The following is a 19,587-nucleotide window of genomic DNA, read 5'->3' as shown; positions in this document are numbered from 1 at the left end:
TACACGCTCGGTTTGTGGAGCAGAGAAGCATGCTTATCTCCAGTCTCTCTGTGTCTCCAACCCAAATGCTCTTCCTCAAATTATGTCCTCAAGATGCTCTTACAACAGCTTTTAAACCGCAGAGAGAGGAAAAATACCAACCACAGTAACGTCAACTATTTTTCTTTATATAAGTTTTGCATTCATATTCCCATCATCCATCATGCAGCAGTCTACTTACTACTATAATGATTAATCATAACTAACCTGACCATATAGGTTAGTGGTGTCCAAACTGCAGCCTGTTTACCATTTATGGACTGCCGTGCAATTTTTAGCAGCCCTTGGCTTATGTTTACAACTGACACAGCCCATGTTGTCTACCTTCATTGTACTATTTACTTTCTACACAGCGTGGTAAGCGTGGAATAAATTCCTTATCGTCGCTCACTTCCGTGTTTTCCAGCAAGGGCAAAAGCACATCTTTTAAAAGACCTAGTGTCATGTAAACCTTTTTAACTATTTTAACGGCTAATACTGTTTTAAGCATAGTTTTGTTCATTTTTTTAACATAATACCCACTCAGGTTCTTAATTAGACTCATACTAACGCGCTTAACAACGAAAATGCTTTTGTTCAGCAATCTCCAGTAATTTTTGCAGCTTTCGTAAAAGCTTAACGAGGGATTACTGTAGATGGCCAGTGTGCCAAAGTGGGTACTTCTGTGAAAATCGGTATCAACTGCTGCAGGAGCGCGCACGCATTGAGTGAAAGGCAAAAGACGTTGCCATGCGGCAGACAGTACCAGCTTGTTTTGAATAAAAGCTTAAACAGACTTTTGTGTTTGTCAGTTTCCATCTTTGGAAGCTTGGTTCCTTTTCTTTTATTTTCTATTAAGTTCTCACTCGTTCTGCACGAGGTGCGTTCAATGATCACTCACACAATCGGAAAACTCAACAATTGTACCAAAAATGAGGATGTGAGCACATTGAAAGGCTTACGTGGAAGCATACAACAATTTATTAGCCTGACTTTTTCTGTCTTCTCGGGGGTATTTTTAGCAAGTGTAGAACATTTTTGTGTTTGTCAATCTCCATCTTTAGAAGCTAGGTTCCTTTTCTTGTATTTTTTTTAAGTTCTGACTCGCATTGTGCGCGAGGTGCGTTCAATGACCACTCACACAGTTGGAAAACTCAATAATTGCACCAAAAAGTAACGGCGAGTATGTGAACACATTGCAAGGAGTAATACGTGGAAGCATACAATAATTTGTTAGTCAGACTTTTTTGTCTTCTTGGGGCTAGTGTAGAAAATTAGAACAGGTTCCTCCCCTCCCCAAGCAAAGCCAGGATGTCAAGAATAAAGTGACATTTATTTTTTGTTATAAAGGTTTGAAAAACCAAAAATATAACTGTTGTTTTGGTTTTCAAGTGTTTTACACAGAGTAATGGGGCAAAAAGTGTGAGTGTCATTATTTGCTTTTACATTGATACCCATGGGAAACATCTTAGCTTAGCTCTTGAGCATGTGTGTTCTGTTGTTGGCAAGCCTGGGTAAATTGTGTCAAGCTGGTTTGCAAGGAGGCCTAGCCACGTTGGGAAATAAGGAGTTGTCTTCTCTTATCTACGTTGGGCCATTCGTGAAGATTTTACTTTCGGTTGTGCAGTCGCATCCTCCCACATCTTTTGGGGGGTTCTCGTTGCAGGCACCCTCCATCTGCAGTCACTGTTGTTTTTCCAGACATTCTCACAATCTTACTCAACCTTATCAGTAAATGAAAATAAAAAGTAGTTATTGCAAACAGCACTACTTGTGTCTTCTAAATGGCAACTGCATGGTAAGCATAAATGTAAATTCTTATTCACCTTATTCCGTTTACTGCTATTGCGTTATTGGCGAAATGGCATTGTTCCCATTTAAGTCGACAGTTGTTTGAGTAGACAAAAGAGAAAACTAAGGCACGTAAATGGACTCTTTTATTCATGCAAAGTCATGTCATTGCCGCACGTAATCAATGAGTCCCTACTTTAAGATTCAATGTAGAAGCTTCATGTTTAAAAAGGGATCAAAGTCAAATATATAATACTAGTAATATTTCAAAACAACTTTTCAGACTCACTGAATCACTCACCTTCCCAAGCAGCCTGTCTCCCCACATGATGACTTCTTGGATCGATAAATGTGACATGGCAGTTCAAAATACAGTCTCACCGCAAAACATTGATACGTATCTGATCTAGGACCACATATAAAAAGGACCCAGGGTGGATTTGGAAAAAAAACAAAGCAGAATTGAGCTGTTCAGACTATCATAAAATAAATTGCATATGGGCAAGATAATCACATCTGGTTCGTATTTGCCTGCAGTGTGAACCTAGCCTATTTATTTTTGATAACATTTCAGTCATCCCAAAGACGGGTGTTTTATTTTGGGGAACGAGCAGCAGGCTAGCATGCACATCTGCATCTAATGTACCGTATTTTCTGGACTATGAGTTGCACCGAAGTACAAGTCGCATTTTTGGGAGAACTTTATTTGACAAAATCCAACACCAAGAACAGACATGAACAGGCAACAACAGGCTCAACGATACGATATAAACACAAACAAGGAAGTGAGAACGTGCCTGACGTAACATTAACAGTTATTCAAATAACTATAACCTAAATAACACGTTTATCAAACCATCTGTGTCACTCCAAATTATTAAATCCATTGAAATCTCCGTCCTTTGTGTAAACAGCGCTGCTGCTGACCCCGGAAGTGCATGCGGCGCTGACGTCGGACTCGTCGTCTGTTGCAGTTCCAATTATAACTATAATAATAACTATAACTATAACATAAATAACAATTTTATTGAACCATTCGTGTCACTCCAAATCATTAAATCCATCGAAATCTTCGTCCTCTCTGTCACTTGAAAAAAAAAAAAAACACCGCTGCTGACTCCGGAAGTACATGTGGCGCTGACGTCAGACTCGTCGTCAGTTGCGGCTCCAATTAATCCACAGATCTATATAGTAACTACGTATATTGTAGCGTTACCAAAGTACCAGGCAAGTCGTGGGTTTGGTAACCAGCTCTTTATTTCACAAACCAAGAGTTCAACATACGAGCCAACACAGTGTGTGTAGCTTCACTCTAACAACTCTCTTCCCATCTGCTCCCCTCCGCTTTCACGGCCTCCCTCGGCAATTAGAAACTACTGAACTCTAACAATATCAGAATCAGCTTTTTTGGCCAAGTTTGTGCATGCCAAACAAGGAATTTGACTCCGGTTATCTCAGCCTCTGTACAACATTTAAGTGACTAACAACATTCAGGTGACTAACAACATTTAAGTGGCAAGAGCAGGATGTTATTGCCCAGTGATGTCTCTGAGACTCTATGAGTGGTGTGAGTTCATTAGAGTGACAGCCTGGGGGAAGAAGCTGTGTCTGTGTCTGCTGGTTTTGGTGTACAGCACTCTGTAACGCCGTCTGGAGGGGAGTTGTTCGAACAGACTGTGAGCTGGGTGAGAAGGGTCTGTAGAGATGTGATTTTAAGTCGAACCCCGGCCAAACTATGAAAAAAACTGCGACTTATAGTCCGGACAATACGGTAAGTAGATGTTTTATCCTGTCTCAAATCAGCCAGGTTTATTATTCAAGCACCATGTTAGAAATCTAAACTTGAAAAAAATTCAAATGTTTTCTTGCAATTGACAACATAGCATAACACAGCATCGCCATCGAAAAAACAATTGTGTAAATTTTTAGCGCGTGACCGGGATCGGAGCGACCACTCGTGTAAAGGTTACATTCAACAACACAATTTAGCTTCTTTTTGCTCCAACTCACTCGTAATAACTTGCACGGTTGTTAAAACTTCTTAAAATCAACAAATGTGATTGTGGGTGGTTCAAATTCCTCCTTATTCTAGTGCATATTAAACATTCATAAGACAGAAAACACATTCAAGATTCAAGATTCAAGAGTTTTTATTCGCCATGTTTGAGCGTGCCAAACATGGAATTTGACTTCGGTAAAACACACCCTCTGTTCAACATATAGGTGACTAACAACACTCAGGACATGTGAATAATGGCAAAAACAGTGTAGACAAATTCAAAAGGTGTGAAGAGCAGGATGTTATTGCACAGTAATGCCTCTGAGACTCTATGAGTGGTGTGAGTTCATCAGAGCAACAGCCTGGGGGAAGAAGCTGTCTCGGTGTCTGCTGGTTTTGGCGTACCGAGCTCTATAACGCCGTCCGGAGGGGAGTAGTTCAAACAGACTGCAACCTGGGTGAGAAGGGTCTGTAGAGATGTTCCTTGCACGTTTCCTGGTCCTGGACAGGTACAAGTCTTGGATAGAAGGGAGGTTGATTCCAATGATCTTTTCTGCAGTCCTGATTGTCCGTTGCAGTCTGTGCTTGTCTTGTTTGGAGGCTGATCCAAACCAGACAGTGATGGAGGTGCAGAGGACAGACTGGATGATGGCAGTGTAGAAGGTCTTCAGAAGCTCTCGCGGCAGGTTGAACTTCTTGAGCTGTCTCAGGAAGTACAGCCTCTGCTGGGCCTTCTTCCGGACAGAGTCTATGTGGCCGGTCCATTTCAGGTCCCGAGAGATTGTGGTTCCCAGGAACTTGAAGGTGTCTGTGGAGAGAATAGTATTACTGCGGATAGTGAGGGGTAAAAGTGGTGAAGGGTCTCGCCTGAAATCCACTGTCATCTCCACGGTCTTGAGCGGGTTCAGCTCCAGATGGTTTTGGTTGCACCAGTGGACCAGCCGCTCCACCTCCTGTCTGTACGCAGTCTCATCACCGTCCTGGATCAGTCCGATGAGAGTGGTGTCGTCTGCATACTTCAGGAGCTTCACAGGAGAGTCATCTGAGGAGAAATCGTTGGTGTAGAGAGAGAAGAGCAGTGGGGAGAGGACGCACCCCTGAGGGGCTCCAGTATTGGTGGTCCGGGTGTCAGATGTGATGCCCCCCAGCCTCACACGCTGTCTCCTGTTGGTCAGGAAGCTGGTGATCCACTGACAGGTGGGGGCAGGCACCGCAAGCTGGATGAGCTTCTGTTGGAGGATGTCAGGAGCGATGGTGTTGAACGCCGAGCTGAAGTCCACGAACAGGATCCTGGCGTACGTTCCTGGAGTGTCCAGGTGGTGCAGGATGTAGTGCAGTCCCATGTTGACCGCATCATCCACTGACCTGTTTGCCCGGTAGGCAAACTGGAGGGGGTCAAGCAGGGGGCCCGTGACCTCCTTCAGGTGGTTCAGCACTAACCTCTCGAAAGATTTCATGACCACAGATGTCAGTGCGACGGGTCTATAGTCATTCAAACCTGTGATGGCGGGCTTCTTGGCCACTGGAACGATGGTGGAGCTCTTGAAGCACGAGGGCACCTCACACAGCTCCAGAGAACGGTTGAAGATCCGTGCAAAGGTGGGCGCCAGCTGTTCAGCGCAGACTTTCAAGCAGGAAGGTGACACGCCGTCTGGGCCCGGTGCCTTCCTGGTCTTTTGTCTCCGGAACATCTGGCGCACTTCCTCCTCGCGGACCTGGAGTGCGGGCGCGGCCTCTGCAAGAGAGAGAGTGGGTGACAACAATGATCATCAGTCATCATATAAAAAATTCAGACGGCCATTTTGACACTGATTCTGCATAGTTTACTGCATTATTTGTGTTTGTGTTTTATTGTAGGGTAATATGCTCAACAATCAGCATTAGTACTGATATTGGTATGCAGGAATGTTGCAGGTTTGTGTCAAACATTTCTCAGTGATCTTTGCCCTCAGTGAAACCAGAATCGGCAACCCTTGTGATTGCCATCTCTCATCCTAAATCAACTAGAAAAATATCCAGTCCCCCCAGGACCACGGTCTAGAAAAGTGGTATAGAAATTACATAGATGGATTTGTTTGTCTGACTTAAAGCGTAAAAAAAAAAACACAGGACACAAATTCAAGCCAAGAACCTGTGGCAACAGTGCAACTTTGCTGTTGTCGTATTATTTTCAGATAAACGTAATTAAAAGAACTAGGGTAAACTAACCCCTCACCATAAGAGTAAAATTCAATTTATTTTAACAAGTGACCAGTTGTGGTTCACTTGCCCTACTTTCGGGCTGTGAATGTCAGGTGGCTCCCCGCAAGCCACAACAGTAAGTCCAATTTATTTTAACTTCACTTTATTTATGGAAAGTGCTTAATTATAGCTCTTTCAATAAATGATGAAAGTTATTTAAATTAAAAGAAAATACAGCCTGTCCTGCAAACTAGGTATGTTAGTGTACTTTGTGCATGATAAAGGATATATCGCGTTGGGTATAGTTTTTACATTGGTTGTTGTAATCACTGTTATCCATCCATCCATTTTCTTGAGCAGTTGTCCATTTGGGTCAACAACTGGAGCCTATCGGACCTGCCTTAAGGAGAGAGAAGCGGACACCCAAGACTGACGTTTGCCAGACTAAACATAAACATGGACAATTGAGTCATATTCAATGGTAGTATAAATAATTGTTGTTGAACACAGTTTTGACGGAAATAAAAAAAAAAATTATGATTTTATCTCATATTGAATACGGTATCACAAGGTTGGTCTCTCACCACAGCTATAAATTTGAAATTAATTGAATCCCTGTACAAAAAACCTCATGACGTTTGTGACCAAAAAACTTTTTTTTTTCATGTACTATGTAATATTTTGAACAAGCACAATATTTAAAATTTTGAAAATTTTATACACTTTAAATATGTATTCTTCATTTATAACATACCCCTCCTCCAGTGTCTACCTTGTTCAAATTTAAGACTTCAAGTGACTTGAGAACCAGGGCCTTCTGCAGAGGACACTATGAGGTACCCGACGGGAGAACAACTTTTGGACAGAACACTCTCTCTGTGAGAGCCACTAACTTCTGGAACAGTCTTCCTCTGCATATACAGGAGAGCCCTACATTGATCAGCTTTAGAGCTCAACTCAAACTATGGCTGAAAACAAAACAGTCACATGACAATGAGACTCCTTACATTTCCCTTGTGTTACTTACTATATTGTATGTCATATTTTATTTCTTATGTATTTACGTATATGTATGTATTTATGTATGTATGTATGTATGTATGTATGTATATACGTATGTATGTATGTACGTATGTGTATGTATTTTCTCTCTTACGTATGTATCAGCCTGCCTGGGGACTATACATGAAAACTAGCTTTGTAGCTATAATCCATCATATTTGCATTTGGTTTTATACTGATGTTCATTAATGTGCATTGTCCCTATTCAAATAAATACGTAAATTAATGGATCTTGCCTATGAATAGTCTAATTCATCTAATTTATTTTCCAGCTAATTTTATGAATTCAAGATTCAAGAGTTGTTATTCGCCATGTTTGAGCGTGCCAAACAAGGAATTTAATCCCAGGGACCTCAAGCAAGGGTTTTTACTCAATAAAAGTATGACAATATATTGACTGAATTGTTGTTTCTTGTAATATATGTAGTACCAACCGTTTTCATTCCTTAACTTCACATTGTGTATAACCGTGCCCTCTATTATATTTTCTAGAAGCAAAGTTAAATTGGTATAAAAGAAACTCTGCAGTAATGTAATTTTAGAAAGATTGTTTTTTAATATAAGATTTTTTGTTATTAGTGCCACGTGGGGAAATTCCAGTAGACAGCAGCCAACAGGGGTTAAAAAACAATGGATCTGCTCTAAGGAGTAGACACCAGATACTCAGGTGTTGACTCGGGGGCCGAAGCTACCCCATATGATTGGCTGAAGGTGATGTTTAAGACTGTGGTCGGTCCGTTTTACGCAAAAATCATCCATGTTTGAACTACCATTTCATTGCGAAAATGGGATAGTACGTAAATGTCACCGTACTGTCCTTCCAGCTGATCATATAACGTGACGTCATCAAAAGGCTTAGACTCCCCAGTCGATCTGAACACCCGAGTAGAAGCGATACCTACACCGGAAGGGACAAAAAAGCTTTACTAAAACATAAAATGGCAGAAAATATCATATAAAACATTGGCAATAATACAAACAAAAAATGTTCCTCTCTTTATTTTACAAGGCGCATGGAACAGCTGTGACCTGTTAAAACTGATGGTGGTGTACGGGAAGAAGGGCGGAGAGGCACATTTCTCTATCTTTCCTAATGACTAATTAGTGTCGAGAAACCTAAAAGCTACTTTTCACGTGAATACTGAGTGCTGATCTGCAAGCACACGAGTCACGCGCCTGCACGGTCATTGGGGAGGCGAATCAAAAAGAAGCAGCATGGAAACAGTTTTTGCTGCAGGGACACAAGTGCGGTTTGTCCTGGTTCCGCTGCAAGACAGAGTACGTAACAGACTGGCTGACAGACAAACCTAAAACACATAACTCTCCGGTCATGACTGTCCACAGCTAAACGCAGCTCCGGAGATATCCGGAAATCTTCACTTTGGCTGAAGTTTTCAGAAACATTATTTTTGAATGAAAAAAAATTCTGGACAATGTGGATGACAGGAAAATATCTCCCCTTTGCAAAAACCCTGACGGCAAATAGACAAGAATTGGACCCGCATTGTGTTCTGCATCCTGATTTGCCTGTCTGAGAAGATTATTGTGTGGTTCAGAAGAGCCTTAAAATTTCTATAAATGGAAAAAATATAAATAAAATAAACATAAACATACATACACCCACACACACACACGCACACACACACTCACACTGCACTGGAGACCTATTTCATCTCAAATGTACTGTCTATTTGGTCATTGGTGGTGTTGAAAGTAAGTCTGTAGGTCCAGAAGTAAATGGACAACAGAGTTCTGATGGTTTTGCCATTTTATAACACCATAATGGATCCAAATTAAAACAGTCAAGACGCAAATTGGTGGGTTGCGTCTCATCTTTTTTACCTCTTTTCTATTTACTCCCTGTGTTACAGCCATATCTGTCAGCCATATCCTTTTCTGTGTCAGAATGATGGGATGTGCAGAGTAGCTGGTGCTGGTGAGCCTCAGGACACCTCGTCGCCTCTGCGAATGAAACATGTATTTAAAAAGGGACTTCTGACGTACGTAAAAGATTAAAGTTGGAGATATACTGGGTTCATATCCATCCAAATGCTACCAAACAGGCTACACATCAATAGAAATGAGCCAAGGAGTCACCCTTTCCTCACTAAAACAGAAAAGCAACACCTACAGCAGGGATCCCCAAGTCCGGTCCTCAAGGGCACCAATCCAGCCTGTTTTAGGTGCAGCCCTACTACAACACGTTATTCAAATGATCAGCTCATCAGCAAGCTCTATTAAGCCTGATAACGATCCTGATGATTTGAATCAGATGTGTTACAGTGAGGATGCGTCTAAAATAGGCTGGATTGTCGCCCTTGAGGACCGGACTTGGTGACCCCTGACCATGCATCAGAAATTCCATCATCCAAGGTTACAAGGATTTAATACTTTATCACCCAAAATCCTACAGTCTATCTTCCGGCATTTATGGAATGCTTTTACCCAAGAGTTTTCCTTGTCAGACACTCCTAGAAAGATCTTTTTAAAAGGAAATCATTGAAGGCTGCAAAACATGGCGCAAATTCAAACAAACTCGTGAGCAAGAAAAAATATCCACACAGCTTGAAGCCCTAAAACGTGGTCTATTTCTGACAGCAGATTGCTTAAATTGTTTGGCTTCCCAGCACGCTACTCAACAAGCACACTCCTTTTCCTCAAAATGTTGCTCTAACCCATTGCAATGTTTATGTCATTTGTCTGTTTTTACTTCTTTAGTATAGAATGTAATGTTTGGTATATTGAAATGTCTGGCTTTGAAAGCTGTTATGGCAGGGGTGGGCAAACTACGGCCCGCGGGCCACATCCGGCCCACGGGACCGTTTAATCCGGCCCGCCAACCCTGAATTAATTGTATTATTAAACTTTTTTTTTTGTCATTTTGCCTGCAATGACTGCGTTTCCCCAGTAGATGGGGAACCGCTCGCCTGCGCATTTACTACCGGAAGCCGTGTCAGAAAGCTCGGTGCACACTCACAAGTGCGTGTACGTACGTACTCAGTAGTACGGACATGGCGCACTCGCGCTCTATTTGTATCAGTCCCGAATTTACAGCGTGGGCTGTGACGACAGCATTCTTGTAATTCGCTCGCTGAGCTTTCAGATACAGTTTTACGCTAAAGCCACCCACAAACCTTCCCCTGGAATCCTTCCATTAAAATGAGTGGCCCGAAGAAAAGAAGTGAGTGCCGAATGTTAAAAGAGTGGCCAATTTGGCTCGACGTACGCGACGTGACGTTCAGCCACATCAACCCGTCACAGATCGAGGTAAACGGATCTCTCCTAAGAATTGCCACAACACATTTTACTCCAGACTATGATGCACTATCAAAAAAGGGAGACCAACAACACTGTTCCCACTGAAAATGAAGGGGAGGCTCTCAAGTTTGTTGTAAAAAAATGCATTTTGAATATGATTTGTACACATAGCAGGGATTGAAACTAGCGACCATTCTCATTTTCAAACAATGCAGGATGCTCAAGGACATTGATGCACCACCTGTTTGCGACTAATCTTAACCTGTAAAGTTCTTAAGGCTTACTTTAAGGAAGTGTTTCCCGTTTCCTCACCTCTGTTACCAGGTGTTTGTGAGTTAAAACTCTGCTCTGATGTTCAGATACCCCTCACCGTGTTGCCGTTTTGATTACTTTATTTGGATGTATGCTTTCACCGATTCTTCAAGATGATATATTTGGTCAGAATGTTTGCTGTTTGATGTGATCTCATAAGATAAAATTTTTCATTAATCTGACCTGCAGGCACTGAAGTGATGGAGACTGTTATTCATAATAATAGTGTCGTATTTTATGAGAATCACTGATAGCAGTTTTTTAGTGATTTCTTTTTTTTTAATGCTGTTAATAAATGCATTTGTTTTCAAAAAACTTGTTTGGAATATCCATGCTTTACTACCTACTAAAGGCCAAAATCTTTTATGCAATGACCTTTACAGGTCGCTTATATTACTTCACACAAACACTACGTCCATCTGCTCCTGGTTCGGCCCTCCGGTCCAAATTTAGAACCCAGTTCGGCCCGCGAGTCAAAAAGTTTGCCCACCCCTGTGTTATGGCAATGTAGGTCTTTGTTACCATGTATCAAGATGAGTGCCTTAGATGGTAATTGTGCAACCCATTCCTAAAAATTCGAGTGACACGTACATTTTCTGGAAATTCACACCCTCTTTATTCAGTAAGATCAGATACAAATTAATTCTACATTCCAGGATAAGAGAATCGTGAGTACATACTCTGTTTAGGTTGTACATTTCAAGTTAAGAAACAGGAGACCTGTTTCATCTAAAATTCTATCTCAAATCCATATTCTTATGATTGAAAATAGTGAACCACGGGGTGAATTTAGGATGAATAAAGGAGGTACAATAGTAGTGGATACATTATAATATATAATATTTATAATATTCTTAGACCCCTGGAAAACACTTGTCCTAACATATTTTTTCCACATCAACATGGTGAAGTTCTTTAAACGTATGTTCATATTCTTCCAAAATGCCTCGATGTCAATGTAACAATCCTTCAAGCCATGAATAAAAAAATTAAACCTTCAACGTCTGAGCCTTGCAAGGTATGGCTTTATAGTCAACAATAACTTGGAACTGGCGGATGTTGTTCTTTTGTTGCCCAACATAAGAAGGACTCTCCCGGTTCATGTTTTGTGGAAAGTCTGCACACTGGATCCAATCCACAACACAAATAGACACATTTCATTTTGTAAGTGTACACTGATTTTTGTTTTGTTTTGTTCATGATATCAAAGAAATAAAAATATAGGTTTCTTCTTGTGGTTTAAAATAAATATGTTCCCCTTTTTTCTTTTTTAATTAATCAATTGAAGTACTAAAAGGGGGCAGCACGGTGGCGCACTGGCTAGCACGTTCCCTCACAGTTTAGAGGTGTAGGGTTTGATTCTGGCTCGGGTCTTCCTGTGTGGGTTTCCTCCCGGTACTTCAGTTTCCTTCCACATTCCAAAGACATGCATGGTAGGCCAATTGACCACTCCAAATTGCTCGTAGGTGTGTGAGTGCGACTGTGAATTGTTTCCCTGCAATTGGCTGGCAACCAGTTCAGGGTTTTCCTCTCCTTGAACCAGCTCAGTGGCTCAGTGGTAGAGTGTCCACCCTGAGACTGGAAGGTTGTGGGTTCAAACCCCAGTCGGGTCATACCAAAGACTATAAAAATGGGACCCATTGCCTCTCTGCTTGGCACTCAGCATTAAGGGTTGGAATTTGGGGGTTAGATCACCAAATGATTCCCGAGCGCGGCACCGCTGCTGCTCACTGCTCCCCTCTCCCCCAGGGGATGGATCAAAATCACACGGGGATGGGTTAAAAGCAGGGGACAAATTTCACCACACCCAGATGTGTGTGTGACGATCATTGGGACTTTAACTTTAACTTTACTGTACAGTCAGTTGAGATAGGCTCAAGCACGCCCACAACCCTGATATGATATGGAAGATGAATGAATCAATAAATTAGTTTGTTATATTTTTAGTTTTGATTATCAAAACAGTAATACCGTATTTTTCGGACTAAAAGTCGCTCCGGAATATAAGTCACATTAGCCATAAAATGCACAATAACGTGAAAAAAACATATATAAGTCGCTCCGGAGTATAAGTCGCATTTTGGGGGAAATTTATTCGACAAAATCCAACACCAAGAACAGACATGAACGAGCAACAACAGGCTAAACGATAGGTATGCTAACGTGACGTAAACATAAACGAAGAGCTGAGAACGGGCCTGATGTAACATTCAGAGTTATTTAAAAAACTATTACATAAATAACCCGTTTATAAAACCATCTGTGTCACTCCAATTCATTAAATCCATCGATCGTCCTTTGTCAACAATGGGTGCGCGCTGCTGACAGCGCTTGCACTTCAAAATATTCCACAGGCCCATATAACGATATATAAATTATATATCAAATAACTATTATATAAGCAATAATATTATCAAACCATCTGTGTCACTCTAAATCATTGAATCCATCGATCAAATTCCTCGTCCTTTGTCAACAACGTCGCGCGTGCGCCCTGACGTCAGCCTCGTCGTTATTCCACAGTATATAACTATATTGTAGCGTTAACAAAGTACAAGGAAAGACGTGGGTTTGGTAAACGGCTGTTTATTTAACAAAACAAGACTTCAACGAGCCAACAACTACTGAACTGTAACGATAAAAACATATACAAGTTGCTACACGAAATAAAATATATCAAATAACTATAACATAAATAGTTAACCGCCACACGGCCCCAAGCACCGGCGTCGACTTCCAGGCATGTGGCGGCGTGGACTTCTATCCCTATCTATTCTGTGGCACTTCCAGCCACGGAGGTGGAAGAGCGCTCCATAGAATAGGACCGGGCGTGCGTAAAAGCCATGTCCGAGCCCCATCCACCGTCCCCGGACAGCCACCCGGCCGAGCACCGGCCCCCGATTTCCATCCACGGAGGTGAAAGAGAGCTCCGTAGAGTAGGACCGGGCGTGCGTAAAAGCCATAATAGTTTTTCAAACCTTCTGTGTCACTCCAAATCATTAAATCCTTCAAACTCTTCGTCCTCCGTGTCACTTACAAACAAAGCCGCTAATGATGCCGGTAGTACGAGGGGCCCTTCGTCATCTTCGTCATCCCGTGATCGAATCTTTGTCCATTTTGTAAACAACCACCGCGCTGCGCCGCGCTGCGCCGCGCTGCGCCGCGCTGCGCCGCGCTGCGCCGCGCTGCGCCGCGCTGCGCCGCGCTGCGCCGCGCTGCTGACGTCACTTGAAATTCAAATTACAGTAATCCCTTGCTACACCGCGGTTCGTTTATCGCGGTTTCACTTTTTTTTTTTTTTTAAAGTTTTTGAAAAAATTCACATATAAGGCGCTCCTCAGTATAAGTCACCCCCCCACCCAAACTATGAAAAGAAACGCGATTTATAGTAAATTACGGTAATCTTTGTGCAGCGCCTACATGCGCCGGAAAACAAGTTTGTCTTCAGGATACTGGACTGGATCACTTTTTTTCATACTCATCAGAATCAGTTAGTAAAAACAATGATTGGGGAGCCGATAAACTTCACACTGTCCTCTGTTCTTTTCTGATGAGTAATACATTATTTCTTAATATGGATGTTACGCTTCTGTTAATCATCCGCTAATAGAGATTTGTTGAAAGGCTGTAACGGCAAAGCGCATTAGCTCCAAAGTCAAGTGCCGAGCCACCTCTCACCTAGGTAGCCTTTTGAATGACCCACAATTAGAATTCTGTTCCTCAAGGCAGTTTTCCACCAAACTGTCTGGGTTATTCCGTGTTTAAATGCCCGGACAGGGACCAAGGATGAATGGGTTTCCTTTGAACTAAATATTCTGGCTCTTCTGCTGTCAGCTCTGTCCCAGTCCCATCGCTGCCAAATGAGGTTTCCTTCCACACAAGCCCACCTACTCAATCCATATCGATGCTAACAGTGAACTAACTTGCATTTAACCGAAACCAGTAAACTTGGTGGAAGTATTTTCCAGTTGTTGGAACAACCGGTTCAAACTATGTTAGTGTGTTGCACCCACAACAGCTGCTGTGGACTTGGGATGTGCACTTTTCACACCGGCTTGGGCTCCAGAATCAACTACAGCATGTTTTCTTACGACTACTTGGGCTATGGAGTCAGCACTGGCAAGCCTTCTGAGAAGAATATGTATGCAGATATTGAGGCAGCCTGGGAGGTACTGAGGAACAAGTGAGTTGGAACCATCCAAGTGAATTCAGAGTCATCTCTCTCTGACTGTAAGGCATTCCTGAATTTAACAATGCAGCCACCCTTTGAATTATAGGTAGGATTTTACACCAAATAACCACTAAAGTAATTATAGCGTGAATGATAAGTTCTGATACAAATAGGTGTAGCTTTTTATTCATCTAATTCATTAGAGGACACACTCACTCACCAGTCACAACTTTAAAGGGACACAAAAGCAAAGATGGTTCATTTTTAATTAACTAGCCCAATTTATGTATTTTTGATTAGGAAAAGGAAAACAAAGTTAGCATTTTCAATTTTATTTATTTGTTTTGGAGAAATAATGAAACAAGTAATGAAACAATGAGAAAAATGAAACACACACTTTTAATGAGGAATATGGCCACACACCCCTACCCTCCATGTCTTGGTTGATGACATCACGGAAGGAAGCGATCATAATTTCATCATCATTGATAATAATACACAGTCTGTATTGATACAATCAGTCATGTCCAAAACTGAGGTAGATAGACTTTTTACAGCACTCTGGAGTGGTCACTTGCAGGTGCATGCCCCATGCATGTACTGTACGTGCGTGATGGTTGCCTGGGCATTGACCCTTTTTCTCCTTAATGCCCAAAGTGCCATTTTGACCTTTTTTTTTTTTTTTGCAAGCTCTTATACAGTATGAGCAAGCCTGTCCATGGCCTTTCCAAAATAAATGTGGTGTGTAACTATCCCAAAAATGTGATAAGATAGAGCTAATTAAGCAATCAATAAAGATGTAAGCATTGACTCATGCCAAGCTCAGAGTATAAATTTGTCCTGTCTTGTGTCTCTGACACCGACCAGACACTCGGGTTCATTCCATGTCATTTCATCAAATGCCTCCCACCTGACCATCTGTGATGTAAAAATTCTAGCAAAACTACACATTTGTTAAATGTAAAAATCCAAAATATACTCTGAAAAGCCATTTTTAATCAGCTGTCAAAGTGTCCACGTCTCCTGACGTCCATGAATTTCCCCTCATGCGCATTGTTCACAGCCACGCCCCTATGACGTAACCACGTTGCTCACAGCCGCACCCTGCAGCAATCAGCGCTCATTGTCTGACACCTGCTGTTCGTCATCACCACACCTGCCCCCGGCTAATTTACTCCCCTATTTAAACCCTGCACTCTCATCATTCATTGTCAGTATGATGCTACCCATGTGCACACTGTGTACCCTCTGTCTGAATCCCATTTTCCGATTTTGCCCGTACCTCCCTGAACGCTGGTCTGACTTCCTGCCCGTCCTCAACTACATCTCTGCGCTACGCCCTGTTTGCCCGTACGCTTGCTCTGCAGCCGACACCAACAGGTCCGATCTGTTGCTCGATTGCGGCCAGGAACTTGTCTTGCTGCTTCCCAGCTCAGCTGCCCTCGACGCCCGCTGGTCGAGTTGCTCGTCTGGTCGTCAGCTCGCTTCCTCCCTGCATGCTCCCGGCAGCAATCCAGTGCCAGACCTTAAATAGCTTTCGTCCTGGCTCCGCTGCTGTATCTGCTCTGTCAAAGCTCCTGTCTACCATGTCCCCTCTCCCTAACATCAATAAAGAGAATCTCGTAACACACTTGGTTGGCTTGTCTGTTCTGTCACATGAGCGATATCTGGAAAACTGAAGTCTGTAGCCTTAAAAATGTCTACTGATATTTATGAATATATGTAACTAATAGCCTCCAAATTTGGAATGTCAGGCGTGGAGTTCAATTGTAACCTAAGTATGGTAGGTATGTCTCCCTAAATTTGGTTTGTCAAAATGAAAAAGCAAATTTGAAGAGTTGTTGAACCCCCATTTTTGCAGATTGAAGATTTCTATCACTTTTGCCTCTACCTCTAGAGGTAGGTTAAATTACAATCACCAAAGTATGGTCTCTGAGTTGATCAGTTTGACAGATATTAAGGCTAAAAAAAAAATTAAGTAAACAAATAACATATGCACTGCCATATCTACGTACTTCTTTTCCTTTTGGCTTTTCCCCTCAGGGGTAGCCACAGCGAACCATTTGTTTCCATCTCACCCTATCGTGTGAATCCTCTTCTCTCACCCCAACTAACTTCATGTTCTCTTCCACTCCATCCATAAATCTCCTTTTTGGTCTTCCTCTTGACCTCCTGCCTGGTGGTTCCATCCTCAGCATCCTTCTACCAATATATTCACTATTCCTCCTCTGAACATGCCCGAGCCGTCCCAGTCTGGCCTCTCTGGCCGAAACACCTAACATGCGCTGTGCTGTCCCTCTGTTGCACTCGTTCCTGATCTTATCCAACCGCGTCACTCCCAAAGAGAACTTCAGCATCTTCATCTCCGCCACCTCCATCTCCGCCTTCTGTCTTTTCCCCAGTGCCAGTCTCTAAACCATACAGCATCGTTGGTCTCACCACTGTCTTGTACACCTTTCCCTTCATTTTTGCTGATACTCTTTTTTTACACATCACCCCTGACACTTTTCTCCACCCGTTCCACGCTGCTTGGATGCGCTTCTTCACCTCTTTTCCACACTCTCCGTTGCTCTGGACTGTTGACCCTAAGTACTTCAAATCCTCTACCTTCTGGATCTCTACTCCCTGTAGCCTCACCATTCCACTTGGATCCCTCTCATTTACACACACGTATGCTGTCTTCTTTCGGCCAATCTTCATTCCCCTCCTTTCCAGGGCATACCTCCACCTCTAGATTTCCTTCCACCTGCTCCCTACTCTCACTACAGATCACAATGTCATCTGCGAACATCATGGTCCATGGAGATTCCTGTCTGACCTCATCTGTCAGCCTGTCCATCACCATCGCAGACAAGATGGGGCTCAGAGCTCATCCTTGATGCAGTCTCACCTCCACCTTGAACTCCTCTGTCATTCCTAGATTCTAAAAACAATTGTGTCAGCCCTACTGGAATGACCAGTAAAGTAACTTGAAGTAATAATATTTTCAGCGCAACACTTTGTAATATTGTAATACAATGTCTGGAGCTGTTTACATGGGTGGTAGTGAATTATTCGGAGTGGCGGATCTTTAATCTTGTACTTCATCATTCAAATTGTCATTTAAGATTTTTTTGAGAGAACCATTGTTGATCATAGTCAAGCATTGCAGAATGATAATATTGAAGACGGACTACTGGCAGAAGGATAACATTGAAGACGGGCAACTTTGTGCTTGCTTTGCTAAAAATCTAAGCACAAATCTTTATCTCTTTGCTCTGCATAATATCAAGAAAGTGCCCAAGGAGGTATCCCCAGTGTTGGTGATACATGGTACAGAGGATGAAGTGATAGACGTCTCCCATGGTTTAGCCATGTACAAGCGCTGCCCACGTACCATCGAGCCCCTCTGGCTATCATAATGACATTGAACTCAATGTGCAACACCTGGAGAGACTCAACCAGTTCATTTCCTTTGAGCTTTCCACATCCTGAGTGCGCCCAGCACACACAGGCCAGGGTTCCATTCAGTCTTCTCCTGATCAGCTCCCAAATTCATCTCCAAATGTTGACAGAGCACACACTTCACATGGCATTTCCGTGGTTGGGTGTGTTGAAAGAGCCTGTCGAAGTACATGTCAACGGTAAAGGTAGGCCAGTGACAGGCATGCATTTTAGACTGCTACGATGTCACCAAACCAGATGCTTGCACATGTGGACATACTTTGACAACTAAGACAGTCTTTCCAGCTGCTTCCCAGCCACAATTAATTTCCCACTCCAGCTCTATTTTCTTCCCTTTGTCCAAACACTCCTTACCGATTTTGTCAAACCAAATGTCGAGCGTGTCATATTTACTTATTCTTTTCCGTTTGTACTGAGATGCCTTTTTTTTTGACAGTTGTTTTGTTCCCTTTTCTAAATCAAAAGGAATTTTTACATACGTATGTGAACTTTTATAGCTTAGCTCTTTGTAGTCCTAATGACTGCTAACCTCTGGTCCAGAAAGAAGGTACAGATATAGACTGTTATGTTAACAAACAAGTCAGTCATCAACATTACAGCTTATGTGATGTTGAAAAATTTGGAAGCTTTCCTCAACTAAATATATGAGGACCACCCTTTTGTCAACCAGAAATCATGTTTGGCTTAAGATTTACAGCTTGTGATAATGAAGAAGGGAGTGCTCCGTATGTCTTAGTTTTTGAAAAGACAATACCTGCTTGTTACATTTTCCTTCACTGAACTGAATATGTGATCCACGTGATCCAAGTTGTCACTTTTTAGGGTGTACCTCTTCTACCTTTAGATTCTACTGTAAATCAAGCCTTGCTCTCAGACAGTTCCCAGAAACCATGTGGACTACAGGGTGGCTCTCAAGTTGTCTCAGCAGATATGTTTTTGTTTGGGATGCAGTCAGTCAAACACTGTGAAAACTATGAAACGTTGATAAGTTTCTCCCATCACCTATCACGTCTCCACTCCACCTGCACCCTGCTCGGTAACTTTCCGCCACACACATGGCCAGCGGCCACACCCCTGTGCTAATCAGCGCTCATTGCCTGCCCCATGTTCCTTGTTACAGGTTCATCAGGGCGTGTATTTAAATGCTTTCTGTCACCACTCCCTGTCAGTTCCTCTGCGTTGCTACCCATTCCTGTTCGCTGGCTGGCTGTTCCCCAAACTGAGCTCCATTACTGACCCTGCCTGACCTCATTACGTTTGATCCCGACCTGATGAAAATGCCTTTAAGGAATTAAAGATGTGTTCAAATCGTTTTATCCTGAGTTTTTATGGGCTACTTCAAAAGAGAAAC

At 42.4% G+C, this 19,587-nt stretch overlaps 1 protein-coding gene across 1 annotated transcript; it reads left to right on the top strand.

Annotated features, from left to right (window-relative positions):
- The first annotated feature begins 14,517 nt into the window (after nucleotides 1–14,517).
- abhd17c (abhydrolase domain containing 17C, depalmitoylase) lies at nucleotides 14,518–18,266 on the top strand. The gene is given in 3 exon segments (XM_037247573.1): nucleotides 14,518–14,823; nucleotides 17,978–18,186; nucleotides 18,188–18,266. Coding segments are annotated over 3 exon segments (498 nt in total). The 5' UTR covers nucleotides 14,518–14,613.
- The last annotated feature ends 1,321 nt before the right edge of the window (nucleotides 18,267–19,587 follow it).

This window comes from Syngnathus acus, chromosome 3 (genome assembly GCF_901709675.1).
Source record: "Syngnathus acus chromosome 3, fSynAcu1.2, whole genome shotgun sequence".
Taxonomy (NCBI): domain Eukaryota; kingdom Metazoa; phylum Chordata; class Actinopteri; order Syngnathiformes; family Syngnathidae; genus Syngnathus; species Syngnathus acus.
Note: the sequence above shows the minus strand (reverse complement) of the source record. Positions and strands in the feature narration are given on the sequence as shown.